Source organism: Physella acuta, unplaced genomic scaffold (genome assembly GCF_028476545.2).
Source record: "Physella acuta isolate Inbredline_101_S28 unplaced genomic scaffold, ASM2847654v3 ptg001747l, whole genome shotgun sequence".
Classification (NCBI taxonomy): Eukaryota; Metazoa; Mollusca; class Gastropoda; family Physidae; genus Physella; species Physella acuta.
The window spans coordinates 65,452-79,867 of NW_026733258.1; the positions used below are offsets into that span (position 1 = coordinate 65,452).

The 14,416-nt window shown below is 37.9% G+C and overlaps 2 protein-coding genes across 2 annotated transcripts in view; both read left to right on the forward strand.

Annotated features, from left to right (window-relative positions):
* LOC131930261 (serine protease svh-1) overlaps positions 1-8,709 on the forward strand; it is a 72,889-nt gene extending 64,180 nt beyond the window's left edge. Inside the window, exons 16-19 of the mRNA XM_059286678.1 lie at positions 2,643-2,761; positions 4,956-5,120; positions 6,047-6,229; positions 7,792-8,709. Coding sequence (XP_059142661.1) covers positions 2,643-2,761; positions 4,956-5,120; positions 6,047-6,229; positions 7,792-7,961 — 637 coding nt within the window. The 3' untranslated portion in view covers positions 7,962-8,709. The remainder of the gene's footprint in view (positions 1-2,642; positions 2,762-4,955; positions 5,121-6,046; positions 6,230-7,791) is intronic.
* Positions 8,710-11,638: 2,929 nt separating this feature from the next.
* On the forward strand, positions 11,639-12,868 carry LOC131930258 (histone H1E-like). Its single transcript, XM_059286670.1, has 2 exons — positions 11,639-11,648; positions 12,567-12,868. The coding sequence occupies exons 1-2, from the start codon at positions 11,639-11,641 to the stop codon at positions 12,866-12,868; spliced, it is 312 nt and encodes a 103-aa protein (XP_059142653.1).
* The last annotated feature ends 1,548 nt before the right edge of the window (positions 12,869-14,416 follow it).

The window sequence follows — 14,416 nt, forward strand, 5'->3', positions numbered from 1 at the left end:
CAATTCTTTAAATGATTTGAGAATAAACTTAAAATTGGTTTATTTAAATTGTGGCTTATGTGATCAAAATCGTCAATGAAAGCCGTACTTTTTTCCCCTCCTTCTCGGCTACATAGCATCTTGTCAAAAACTGGTCTTTAATTAACATCCTGTAAATGTTTGTTTCCTTTATGTTGTCTAAATCTCCGTTTTGTTTACTCTTGTATTCCGCTAATTTTAAATAGATATTTTAAAATAAAGTTTTAGCATAGAAATTCTACCGGTACCTGGCCATCAGTTTTTCTTATATCACGGAAATATTTTCATTTTAGTAATGGGGCAAGTGTACTTGTTCGTAAAATTTTTCACATTAAATATATTTTTTTTGCTTTAATCGATAGGTATAGGAGTATTGGTAGTTCACTCTTGTATTTTTATATATATATATTTTTTTTTTTGCTTTAAATCTATAAATATAAATAGTCCACTATTGTGTTTTTATATAAAGCAGTTTTGTGCTCTAGTCTGTTTATGTAACCTGAAAGAAATTAACTTTAATTCAGCTCAGACAACATATTGTACTGGATATTGTCATTGAAATGCTTGTCAAGATACCAGGTAAAATATAGTTATGACGTTTTTGGTTATGATTTGGTTTTCAATGTTTGACTTCAAAACACTAATGAGAAAATTTGAATTGATAACTTTTCAAAAATTGCAACCTAAAACGTATACCTTCAAATCTACAATGTTTCATGGATTTCTTCTGATTGCCTTTATGTGTTTGTATGAATTTGTTTTACGTATAAGATAGTTGATTGGATTCTGGTGATATTTATTTGAATTCCTCTGTTGACTTCATGTTCTATACACAAAAACTTCATTTATAATAAGTCTGAAAACAAGTATTTGTTTACACATAGAGTTGTAACAAAATGACCGACAGATCACAAGCGCTCAACATTTTTATATAGAAATTCGATATAACATTGTGCTGGCGATAAAAAGTTTCTCTCTATTTAATACCTACATGTGCATTAAAACACAAAAAGAACTGTGTATGCCCTTGTTGTTCAGGCTATAATCCCCCCCCTCCCACCAAAAAAAAAGATCTATGTCCGCTCTTGTTGGTCAGACTCCCCCCCCCCCCTTAAAAAAAGAACTGTGTCTGCCCTTGTTGGTCAGGCTTCCACCGAGCTGCCGCTCACAGATGCGATCCCACTACTGCGCGACACGGGGACGTTTGCCTGCTGGGTTTCCCCCTTGTTGGCCAGGCTACTTCCCCCTCCCCGCGCCCCTCACCCCCCCAACAAAAAAAAAAGAACTGCGTCCGCCCTTGTTAGTCTGGCTCCCCCCCCCCAAAAAAAAAGATCTATGTCCGCTCTTGTTGGTTAGGCTACCTCCCCCTCCCCCCTTAAAAAAAGAACTGCGTCCGCCCTTGTTAGTCTGGCTCCCCTCCCCCCCACAAAAAAAAGATCTGCGTCCGCCCTTGTTGGCAAGGCTCCCTCCTTCCTCCCACAAAAAAGAACTGTGTCCGCCCTTGTTGGTCAGACTCCCCCCCCCCCCCCCACAAAAAAAGAACTGTGTCCGCCCTTGTTGGTCAGGCTACCACCGAGCTGCCGCTCACAGATGCGATCCCACTACTGCGCGACACGGGGACTTTTGCCTGCTGGGTTTCCCCCCTGGGCCGTTACGTCCCTCCTTAGTCAACCTGGAGGTCCCGAGCTCCCCCCGGACCGCCATATTGATGCCGGGCTTAGTGCGGACACCCGATCGACACGGACCACCCGGGAGTAGAACCCCCGACCTCAGACCGTCCAACAGTTCAAGCCTCCAAGTAGCTGGATTACAGGAGCTCGCCACGACTCCCAGCGAGAGTGGAGGCTGATATTAACTTTATATAGCGGGGCTTGTAGAGGATTTCATTTTACGCTATACAATAGTTCAATAATACAATTATTGAAGGATATTGTGAACAGAATCATTGAAACAGATAGTACAATTATTTGTTATCACTACACGTTACCCGTTACATGCAGTTTGTAATGCGTTACGTTTAAGCTAAGGGAGATAATCGTTAAATAGCTATGATTAGCATTATGATTAGGTTACTGCCTAAGTTTTAAAAATGTTAACCAATTAACTTTTATTTCATTAACATAGAAAAATGTTTTTAATTGTTTGTAACACTTTAATAATTTAAAAAAAAATTGTATTTCATGATTCTAACGTTAATACCAAGCTTAGTCCGAATGAGAACGGCTTATTTAACTCAATAACTGATACTTCAATGGCTTTTTAAAATCTCTGAGTCGACTCATGCGGATCTCCTTAAAAGAAGTGGCGTTTACGTTTTTAAACCCACCTGTAACCAAATGTTTCCTATTGATCCTGCTACCAAATACACGTTTCATAATATTTTAAGAACATGCAATCTACTATTTTCAGCCTCACCTCCCCCCCCCCTATTTTCTAAAGGTCCACACCGGCCAGAAAGAAGGCTGAAATAAACTTCTGTATTCATATCTTATATTGCGCAGTAATATTATCAACCTAAACTACTGTTAAGACAACTATTATACGGAGCATTAAATTGTGTCATGTAACATTAATGCTTTCTCTACTCCCATGTAATTGTCAAACTCTCCTCCTCCTCGTACCAGCGACAAACCCAACCCGAGGGTGTACAAAGTCTGGGCAGGAGATCACAACAGTAACAACACAGACGGTTGGGAGCAGAGGCGGGACATTGAGGAGGTCATCTTACATGAGGACTACAATCGTGAGTACAATACAGAGTATGGTGTTCAACACAGCCACACAGCCACACAGCTACACATGAACACAGCCACACGTGTACACAGCCACACAACATTGTGTTAAACACAGACACACATGAACACATCCACACATGAACACAGCCACACATGAACATAGCTACACATGAACCCAGCCACACATGAACACAGTCACACGTGAACACAGCCACACGTGAACACAGCCACACGTGAACACAGCGACACAGCCACACATGAACACAGCTACACATGAACACAGTCACACAGCCACACATGAACACAGCCACACATGAACACAGCAACACATGAACACAGCCACACATGAACACAGCCACACATGAACACAGCCACATATGAACACAGTCACACATGAACACAACCACACAGCCACACATGAACTCAACCACACAGCCACACATGAACACAGCCACACAGCTCCATATGAACACAGTCACACATGAACACAGCCACACATGAACACAGTCACACATGAACACAGCCACACATGAACACAGCCACACATCTCTGATGCCTTTATACACATAACTGTAGAAGCTCTTGAGTACAAGTTCTGGTGCATTAGAACCCGCTTTACACAAGGGACATATGTGTCCCTTAAACAACAGTCAGATAACTGAAAACTGGCTAAAGATAAACGACTACACACACACCCACCCACACCCACACACAAGCGCACGCACGCACACACACACACCCACCTACACTCACACCCACACACACACACGTACACACACACAAACACATATATATTTACGACCCCCTAGGAGTTTGACCTGGTCTGACCCTACCCTATTTGAGGGTAAGACGCCCATTAATTAGGTAGGCAGGTGACCGGTGATTGAACGCCATTATTATATTAGGCCGTGCAAGCAACAATATATAAAAATTAAAAAAAAAACCCAACTTTAATAATCTTTTAAATTAATTTAAAAAAAAAGAATTTTATGGACCAGCGCATTTAATAAAGAAAGCAAACAGACATTGGGAACGAAACAAAAGCTTATACAAAAAACTGAGTTTTTCTTTCTCTTTCTTTATAAGGTAGCAGACTAAAACAACAAAACTCTGAATAGGTCTTGTAGCACGACACTTGACATTGTATTTATTTACTTTGCTTGTATTTTTAAATATTTCATCTACTGTAAACATAATTTTGGTAAACATTTTTTATGATCCTTATTTGGAGTTGTTTTGTTTGCCGTTCTAGATCTCAGTTCACCTTATTTCATGACCCCTACCTCGCCTTACGTTAGTTCATGACTCCTATATCACTTCAACCTATTTCATGCCTCCTACCTCATCCCCCTTACTCCATGACTCTCCTACCTCACCTCCCTCCTTACTCCATGACTCTCCTACCTCATCCCCCTTACTCCATGACTCTCCAACCTCACCTCCCCCCTTACTCCATGACTCTCCTACCTCACCTCCCTCCTTACTCCATGACTCTCCTACCTCACCTCCCTCCTTACTCCATGACTCTCCTACCTCCCCCCTTACTCAATGACTCTCCTACCTCACCTCCCTTTACTCCATGACTCTCCTACTTCACCTCCCTTTACTCCATGACTCTCCTACCTCACCTCCCTTTACTCCATGACTCTCCTACTTCACCTCCCTTTACTCCATGACTCTCCTACTTCACCTCCCTTTACTCCATGACTCTCCTACCTCACCTCCCTTTACTCCATGACTCTCCTACCTCACCTCCCTTTACTCCATGACTCTCCTACCTCACCTCCCTTTACTCCATGACTCTCCTACCTCACCTCCCTTTACTCCATGACTCTCCTACCTCACCTCCCTTTACTCCATGACTCTCCTACCTCACCTCCCTTTACTCCATGACTCTCCTACCTCACCTCCCTTTACTCCATGACTCTCCTACCTCACCTCCCTTTACTCCATGACTCTCCTACCTCACCTCCCTTTACTCCATGACTCTCCTACCTCACCTCCCTTTACTCCATGACTCTCCTACCTCACCTCCCTTTACTCCATGACTCTCCTACCTCACCTCCCTTTACTCCATGACTCTCCTACCTCACCTCCCTTTACTCCATGACTCCTACCTCACCCCCTTTACTCCATGACTCTCCTACCTCACCTCTTCTTCCTACCCATGCTAACACCACCTACCACACCAATCGCCTACAGACACCAGCAAAAACAACGACATCGCCCTCATCCGAGTCTCCCCAGCCCTAGAATACAACCCCTACGTCCAGCCAGCCTGCCTGCCTGAAAGTGCCGACAGCTACCAAGAAAACGTCGACTGCGTCATATCCGGTTGGGGCAACGTAAACAAAACGCCCTCTTTCGGTAAATAGTTGGTCAAAGCCGTGTTCTGTAGTTCTCGTTTTAATTATAATTAGATTGCATTTTAGTTGTATTTTAGATTTAGTAATCTATCTAACGTTTTTGTTCCGCTTTCATAAGCATCATTTTTATAGTTTTTATAAAAGTTCCTTCTTTATTAAATCCTACTTTTTTTTCTTTTCAAAATAAGTTGTTAAGTTTTTATTTTCTCGTATACAAAGTATAAAGAAAATAATGTAATCGTGCAAAAAAAAAAAAAGAATAAAAAATCGAGATTTTTGCAAATCTCGACGTTTTACACCTCCTTGAGTCGGAAAATCAATTGCAATCTTGTCCGTATGTGTGTGTGTGTGTGTGTGTGTGTGTGTGTGTCTGTAAACACGATAATTGAGTGCCGTTACAGCTAGGTTAATGACATTTTATATATAAGTATAATATAAAATTTGTAGTTCTTTATCGACTTTTCAGCGATTTCCTATAACCGGAAGTGGAACTTTTTCTACTTTCAATTTTTCAAAAGCCTATGGTACTATTTCAGATAGATAAATGAAATTTCACATATAAGTAAAAGATCTAATTCTCTGCCTTCTATCAAATTTTGAGTAACTTCCGTTGACCGGAAGTAGTAATTTAAGCTATTTCCAATTTCTCAAAAAACGCATGTGAATTTATAAAGTACAAATAATATTCCGCACTATTATACACAGATTGTTTGGCGTTCACTTGGTGCGCAATTATTTTTTCTACGAGATTCTATTCAATTTTAAAAAGTTTAAGTATTTAAAATGGATTAAAAATCATATCTATATCCCGAATTGCTATCCCCCGTTGTGTTATATAAGAATAATCGAGAAAGTTTAGGGGAGATCAATCCCTGTTTATAAAATTTGTTCCTTTAAAAACTATTGCATTATTGTAATCCGATTCAGGTAAAGTTCCAGCCCATTACCCAGACACTCTGAGACAAGCCAAGGTGCGAATCGTCAACGACGCCGAGTGTTTAATGTTGAGTAACTTTCAACCAGAGACCATGGTGTGTGCTGGGAATGTCTCAGGGGGCGTGGACAGCTGCGATGGGGACAGTGGGGGTCCACTGATGTGTCTTGTGCAAGGTGGGTCAATGTAGAGGTCTGGTGGGTCAATGTAGGGGTCGCTGGTGTGTCCAGTGCCGGCGCCAGGTTATTTAGCGACATAGGCAAAACTTATTAAAATGCCCCCCCTCGCAATTTTTTTCGGGCTCTTTATTATATATATATATATATATATATATATATATATATATATATATATATATATATATATATATATATATATATATATATATATATATATATATATATATATATATATATATATATATATTAGAAGACTGTCTCACTAAATTCTAAATTAAATAATTTTATTGCAAAGTATATTCATTATGAGACATGAGTCAAACTATTTTAATTAGTTTTATCGGCACCCCGATTCGACTATTTAAAGGAGAGAATAAGCCATGGAAGTGGTTTAAAGATTTGACTTTTTTTCATACTACAACTTATGTAGTATTTTTTTTTTCTCTTCGCAAAAGTGTGTTTTAGTTACTGTGGATACTGTAGAACAATTACTGCTGCAATCGATTAGTTTTTTTTTTTTTACATGACCACTAGTCTATCAAGGTGCAAAAAAATATAATTTTTTGTCGGAACCACCCCCCGAACGAAATGGAAGTTATATAGAAAATATATACTTTTAACAGTGCCCCCCCCCCCCTTTGAAATTTTAGTCCGTCGTTCCCCCACCCAGAAAATTTTAAGTGCCCCCACTCCCGGAGAAAAATGTCTGGAAGAAACACTGGTTAAAAAGCGCCCCGAACTTTTCAAATAAGGGAGGTCGGGGCGCATTTTCGCCAAGGCGAATACTTATAAATAGGTCTAATTTGAAGATGGGGCGCAAAATTGATAGTTCGTCTTGGAAACCTAATAGATCGCTACGCCTTTATAAATAGTTAATGTAATCTAATCAAAGTTATAAATTATTAGGTACTTTTTACTAATTACGATTTCACATTTTTGCGCCCCCCCCCACCCCTACGGACAGCGCCCTAGGCGATCGCCTAGTTCGCCTTATGAGGCCCTGGGTGTCTTGTAGAAAGTGGGTCGCTGGTGTGTTTTGCATAAGTAGGGTCAAATTAGGGGTCTCTGGTGGGTCTTGTACAAGGTGGGTCAAAGTAGATGTCTGCCTCGTGGACTGTAAGATTTTAAATGGCAGTGGGGTAGGCGGGGGGTGGGGTTAGGGGGGTCATAACCCCCCATAGACCCCTCGGTATATATAAAGTATGAGGGGGGTGCAAATCGAAAGTTTGAGAGGAGGTTCAAATCAGAAGTCTAAGGGGGGGGGGGGAGGGGGGTTCAAATCGAAAGTTTGTCCCCGGATAAAAATTGGACCCCCCCCTGAGACGATCCTGGCTACGCCACTGGCAAATGGTACTTTACTTTAAAAAACATATTTTTACCGAATTAGACTATCTGTAAAAGCAGACAATTGATTATTTGCAAAAGTTTTCAAGAAAAAATTTAACTTTATAAATGGCGTTTACTGCTTGTGCTTATTTCTATTTAAAACCTACATACGTCCTGCAACAAAAAATATTTCCCCTTCTAGAGTTCACATTAGTTGTTGATTTATCCCCTAGGTTATCACACAGTCCTGGGCATTACGTCCTGGGGTATAGGATGTGCTCACGAGTTATACCCCGGCATATATGTTCGGGTCCACAGCTTTTTAGACTGGATTTCTCGCACCATCGCCAGCTGGAGAGCGGACGTACAAGAAAAACAAATGTATTGGAGAAAGTTGAAATAAATTACACGGCATTCAAGAATACGGTTTAAAATTAAATTATACTTTACTAGTATCACAAATAGAATTTTTTTTCCATCATTGCATTTTACTTGCTTGCCAGATTTATAATTTTAAAGATTCTCAGCAAGTAACGCTCGTTTTTTTTATTGTTGAAGCTTTCTATTTGTAGGTAGATAAACTATTTGAGATACTCTACCGCTAGGCTTGGTAGCTTTTCGTATTTTGGCCTCAATGGAGCCCACTTCCCCACTGCTAGGTCTATGACCATTATCTAGCGCACCCCTACCCCTACTATTAGGTCTATGACAGGGGTCGGCAACCTGCGGCTCGCGAGCCGCATGCGGCTCTTTTGATATCAAGATGCGGCTCTCCAGCTCCTTGAACAAATACTAATAATCTTAATAAAAAAATAAGATATTTGAAATAAAAAATATGTTGGTGGCTCTTTAAAACCAGGGAAATTTTGAAAATTTTAACTTTTGGCTCTTCCGCTTCAAAAGGTTGCCGACCCCTGGTCTATGACCATTATCTAGCGCACTCCCTCCCTTTTATTAAAGAAAGCAAATTAGATTTATTTTCTTATTTTCAGTGCTTTTAAAAGCTTGTTGCTATTATAAAGGTTTTTTGTTTATATTTTTTCTCATTGGTGTAAGCTTTAATCATTTGACATACGTAAAAATTGTATATCAAATTGTTTTAATTTCTATATACGGTGAGGTCATTTGTTAAGGTAGCACGACACGGAAGGATGTGCTTTTTAAACACATTTTATATATATATATATATATATATATATATATATATATATATATATATATATATATATATATATATATATATATATATATATATATATATATTATATATATATATATATATATATATATATATATATATATATATATATATATATATATATATATATATATATATATATATATTATACTGGAGCTTTACTAATAAATATAAATACAAACACGAGCTGTCATGGTGTCAACTAATTTAGTTGTCTCGTCCAGTCCATTATCCTACAATTTTCTATTTAGTGTCACCCTCCCCATCCCCCCCCCCCACTTTAATGGTACTTAACGCTCCCGTTATGACGTCACCGCCTATCTGTAATCTAATGTTTACTCTACATGCCGGACATGTTAATTAATGAGATCTGTCATTAGAAAAAAAAAGTAGCCCGAAAAATAATATAAACAAATATGTTTGTCATTGTGTAAAAAAATTGTGGTCGGCTGTTCTGAAAGAACGACTATAGATAGATCTAACTATTTTACCATCATATGACTCATATTTCTGCCATCACAGTTGACATTTAACGATGTTTTATTGCATTAGCAACACCATTGCTATACCATTGCTATATAAGGCAGTAACACCTGTTCTGAAAACAATACCATAAAGAAATATTTTACTTTAGCCATGCATTCAAAGTGTTATCATCTGGCCAACTAGAGGGATTATATCACATACACGCGATGACCACAGAAACAGAGGCGTCGTGAGTGAGTGGGGGGGGGGGGTGGCGGGGGTTGCGGACCGCACCGGGTGACACCTTTTAAGTAAAAAATAGCAAAATATATATAGAAAAAAAAAGATTATTCAAAATACATAAATGATTAATTAGAGTTAAAAAGTCCCGACGAGGGTGAGAGATGCAGGGGAGGGGGGGGGGGGGTGGGGGTGGGGTGGGTGACACCATGACGTAAACCTGCTAACGGTATAGAAAACTATATTACATCCAGCTGTATTAATAACCGACTATAGATGAACATCGTTAGTATTATCTGTTCACAGTTTAAAGCTATCATCGGGTGTAGAAGGGGATGTGAAACCAACTAAACGTTGAAAAATTTGCCTGAAGAAAAATGTTTTCTTGAGAATTGTTATAACTGGCACGTCAATCTTCTCGTCTTGGGGTGGGGGTGTATACATACGTACATATATATATATATATATATATATATATATATATATATATATATATATATATATATATATATATATATATATATATATATTTATATATATACACACACATATATGCCTATATATAGATTTTTTTTCGCTGGAATTGGGGGGGGGGGGGGGGTTGACACGATTAGTTTCCGCACCGGCTGACACCCGACCTAGCGACCTTTTGCATCTAAAAAGACCTTAAAGAAGATAAAATGACAAATTAATGCCTATAAATTCGCTTTGGTTAAAAAAAAACACATGGTTTAATTAGCAAATTCAACTTATTGAAAATACATAATAATCTATAACTAACTTTAAATTTCTTTATTTTGAAATGGGCTCCTTTCTGAATTTTATCTGAACTTTTTTTTATTTTCTAATTTGCATAAAAAACCTATAGACACTAGAATTACGTATTGATATTCGGTAAAAGAAAGATTACTCACACTAATGACGATATATGTAAAATCAATGTTGAATCCCATGTTTAAAAAAACATCTTCTTTCAGGGGCTACAAATAGGTACATATTGTAACGTTTAGGTACAAAGAAAAACGATACCTAAGGGAGACAACTAAAATTGTTAATTTAAAAAGTGAATAAACTAAGTAAAAACTTTGTGTAATTAGCTAATTCAACTCATTTGGAAAAGTCATTTATATTTTGCAATTGACAAAAGTAGCTAGTTTATAAATTGCCGAAAATTTATTTTTGGGGAAAAATACTTTTCAAAATTACTACCAGTATTAAAAGAATAAAGACTATACGATTATGTATTAGACTTTGTTATGATTCAGATCCCTAATATTAGAAATACTATAGTGTCTGTAAAGGAAAAAGCATTAATTTTGGATCCCCATTCTGGGGACAAGAAATAATAAACCCGGAGTGATCTCCCCTAAACTTTCTCGAATACTCCTATATAAAATAACAGGGGATGGGAACTCGGGCTATAGACATGATTTTTAATCCATTTTAAATACTTAAAGTTTTAAAAATAGAATAAAATCTCGTAGACAAATTAATTGCACACCAAGTGAACGCCAAATAAAAAAGCGCATAATAGTGCGCAATATTATTAGTACTTTTAAAATTTACATTCGTTTTTTGAGAAATCGGAAGTAGCGTAAATTACTACTTCCAGTCAACGGAAATTACTCAAAATTTAACAGAAGGTAGAGAATTAGATCTTTTACTTACATGCGAAATTTCATTTATCTATCTGAAATAGTACTCAAGTTATAGGCTTTTGAAAAATTCAAAGTAGGAAAAGTACCACTTCCGGTTATCGGAAATCGCTCAAAAGTTGATACGGATCTACGATTTTGATAAAATACTTATATATGAAATTTCATCAACCTAGCTGTAACGGTACTCAAGTTATCGTGTTTACACACGGACACACAGACAGACAGACAGACAGACACACAGACAGACACACAGACATACGGACAAGATTGCAAAATTATGTTTCTCCGTATCAGTGAGGTGTAAAACATCGAGATTTTTACAGATTTGTATAAATCTCGATTTTTTTTTGCACGATTACAAGACTTTCTCTATACTTCGTATATACGAGAAAGTAAAAATGACACACAGGTTCCCTTACAAAAGTCAGCTTTTCGGATACGAGTTGTGTGGAAGCATTATTATATAATAGGGGATTCGTATATTGAACTTTTGCATGCTATTCTAAATGTTATGCCCAAATGGCAAAATGTAAGCTAATATTTGAAGTTTAACAAGTGAGCAGTTAGAGGCGTCGCGGGGGCGGGGTGCGGACCGCACCGGGTGACACCATTTAGGGGGGGGGGGTGACACCGAGACAAAGAAAAAATTGCAAGATATATAGAATAAATATGTTTTTTTGCCAGTTCAATGAGTGGTCAATTCGAGTTAAAAAGTATGTTTAGTACATATGACGATTCTGACAAGGGGCCCCTTTGGGGAGGGGGGGGGAAGGTGGGGGGGGGGGGGTAACACGTAGACATTAAAACAATAGAGAAAACAATGCTACACCCAGCGGTAGTAACAACCGACTATAGATAAACATCATTAGTATTAAATGTGAACACTTTATTGCTATTACATTTAACTGGCACCAACTTCAAAATTTACAGACAAAAAAAAAGAGGGGGGGGGGGGTGTGACACCATAAGGTGCCGCACCGGGTGACACCCGACCTAGCGACGCCACTGCACAGAAAAAAACGTACCGGAAAAAGCGCAACCGAAAACTAGGCAGAGAAAATGCGCACTTTAAACGGATGACACGCAAAAATTTTATTTAATCATATTTCGCGGAAAGATGTTTTACTATGCAACAATGTATAAGCGATCATTCTTTGTTCACATCTTTGAATTATAAAAACAAACAAACTACAATGCCCAATTATAGTAGTTTTTTTTGGATTAAGTACACTACTTTTAGACTGTTTTACAGACATCAAATAGTTCTGAAAGACACTGTGAAGTAGCTCTATGTAGACACGTCTCTTGGAAAACAAAAACCCACCAAACCTAAAAAGCCACCAAACCTAAAAAAAGCCACCAAACCTAAGAAAGCCACCAAACCTAAAAAAGCCACCAAACCTAAAAAAGCAACCAAAATTAAGAAAGCCACCAAACCTAAAAAAAGCCAACAAACCTAACAAATCCATCAAACCTAAGAAAGCCACCAAACCTAAGAAAGCCACCAAACCTAAAAAAGCCGCCAAACCTAAAAAAGCAACCAAACCTAAGAAAGCCAACAAACCTAAGAAAGCCACCAAACCTAAGAAATCCATCAAACCTAAAAAAGCAACCAAACCTAAGAAAGCCAACAAACCTAAGAAAGCCACCAAACCTAAGAAATCCATCAAACCTAAGAAAGCCACCAAACCTAAGAAAGCCAACAAAGCTAAAAAAGCCACCAAACCTAACAAAAGCCACCAAACCTGAAAAACCCACCAAACTTGTAATAATACCTACAAACCCTGACAACCTCCACCAAATAAAGTATAACCTCCACCACCGTATAAAGCAATATAACAGCGATTTAACTACACCTTGCAAATATATATCTGCGTTGTATTTCCTTATATTTTAACCACGAAAAGTATTCTGTTTCGTTAATGTGACGCAACAACTAAAATACAAAGATCGCCATCAAAGCGAAGCTGAAGATACCAGCTTCCATGCTCAGAACTAAACAGATAAACAAATTACAATTTGGGCATGGTATGGTTATTGTGACGTACACGCACCACATTTTGTTTGTTGTTTTTCTGATCTTTGCCAAACAGGAGGCACCATCCTAGCACTCATGTTTTTGACATATACCTGGGCCTCTGTTGCTCCCCTCCCCCCTTTAGAACCTAACCTAATATTAATAAATAAAAAACAAATTGCAGCTTTAGTGAAGTAGAAATAAAATAACCGACTGAGGTAAACGACCAGCATGCGGTATTTACACCGGTATCATTGGGAGTTTTTTTTCTTCTACCAAGCGAGTTAATCGGACTCAAGTATGTCGAGGCCTGCCTGGTTAATGGGGGTTGGTGGTTGGGGTTGGTGTGTGTGTGTGTGGGGGGGGGGGTGGAGGAATGTCTCAATGAACCAGGATGTCCGTATCTCGGATATAGAGTAGAGCTATAAAATAAAATAGTGTTGCCCTTTTTAAAGCTATAAAATAAAATATTGTTGCCCTTTTAGAGCTACAAAATAAAATAGTGTTGCTCTTTTGGAGCTATAAAATAAAATATTGTTGACCTTTTAGAGCTATAAAATAAAATATTATTGCCCTTTTAGAGCTATAAAATAAAATATTGTTGCCCATTTAGAGCTATAAAATAAAATATTGTTGCCCATTTAGTGCTATAAAATAAAATAGTGTTGCCCTTTTAAAGCTATAAAATAAAATATTGTTGACCATTTAGAGCTATAAAATAAAATATTGTTGCCCACTTAGAGCTATAAAATAAAATAGTGTTGCCCTTTTAAAGCTATAAAAATAAAATATTGTTGCACTTTTAGAGCTATAAAATAAAATATTGTTGCCCATTTACAGCTATAAAATAAAATAGTGTTGCCCTTTTAGAGCTATAAAATAAAATATTGTTGCCATTTTAGAGCTACAAAATAAAATATTGTTGCCCTTTTAGAGCTACAAAATAAACTGTTGTTGCCATTTAAGAGCTATAAAATAAACTGTTGTTGCCCTTTTAGAGCTACAAAATAAAATAGTGTTGTCCTTTTAGAGCTATAAAATAAAATATTGTTGCCCTTTTAGAGCTACAAAAATAAAATATTGTTGCCCTTTTAGAGCAACAAAAATAAAATATTGTTGCCCTGTCGTACCCGCTGGTCAATGGGGCAGGGTGGAGCTCGAGTGTATGTTTACCTGGTATAGGGGGATTGGTCGGGGAGGTAAAGCACACGGTTACTAACCCGAAAATCCCGAGTTCGAATTCTCAGAGCAGATGAGGATCGTTAGCTTGGGACAGAAAA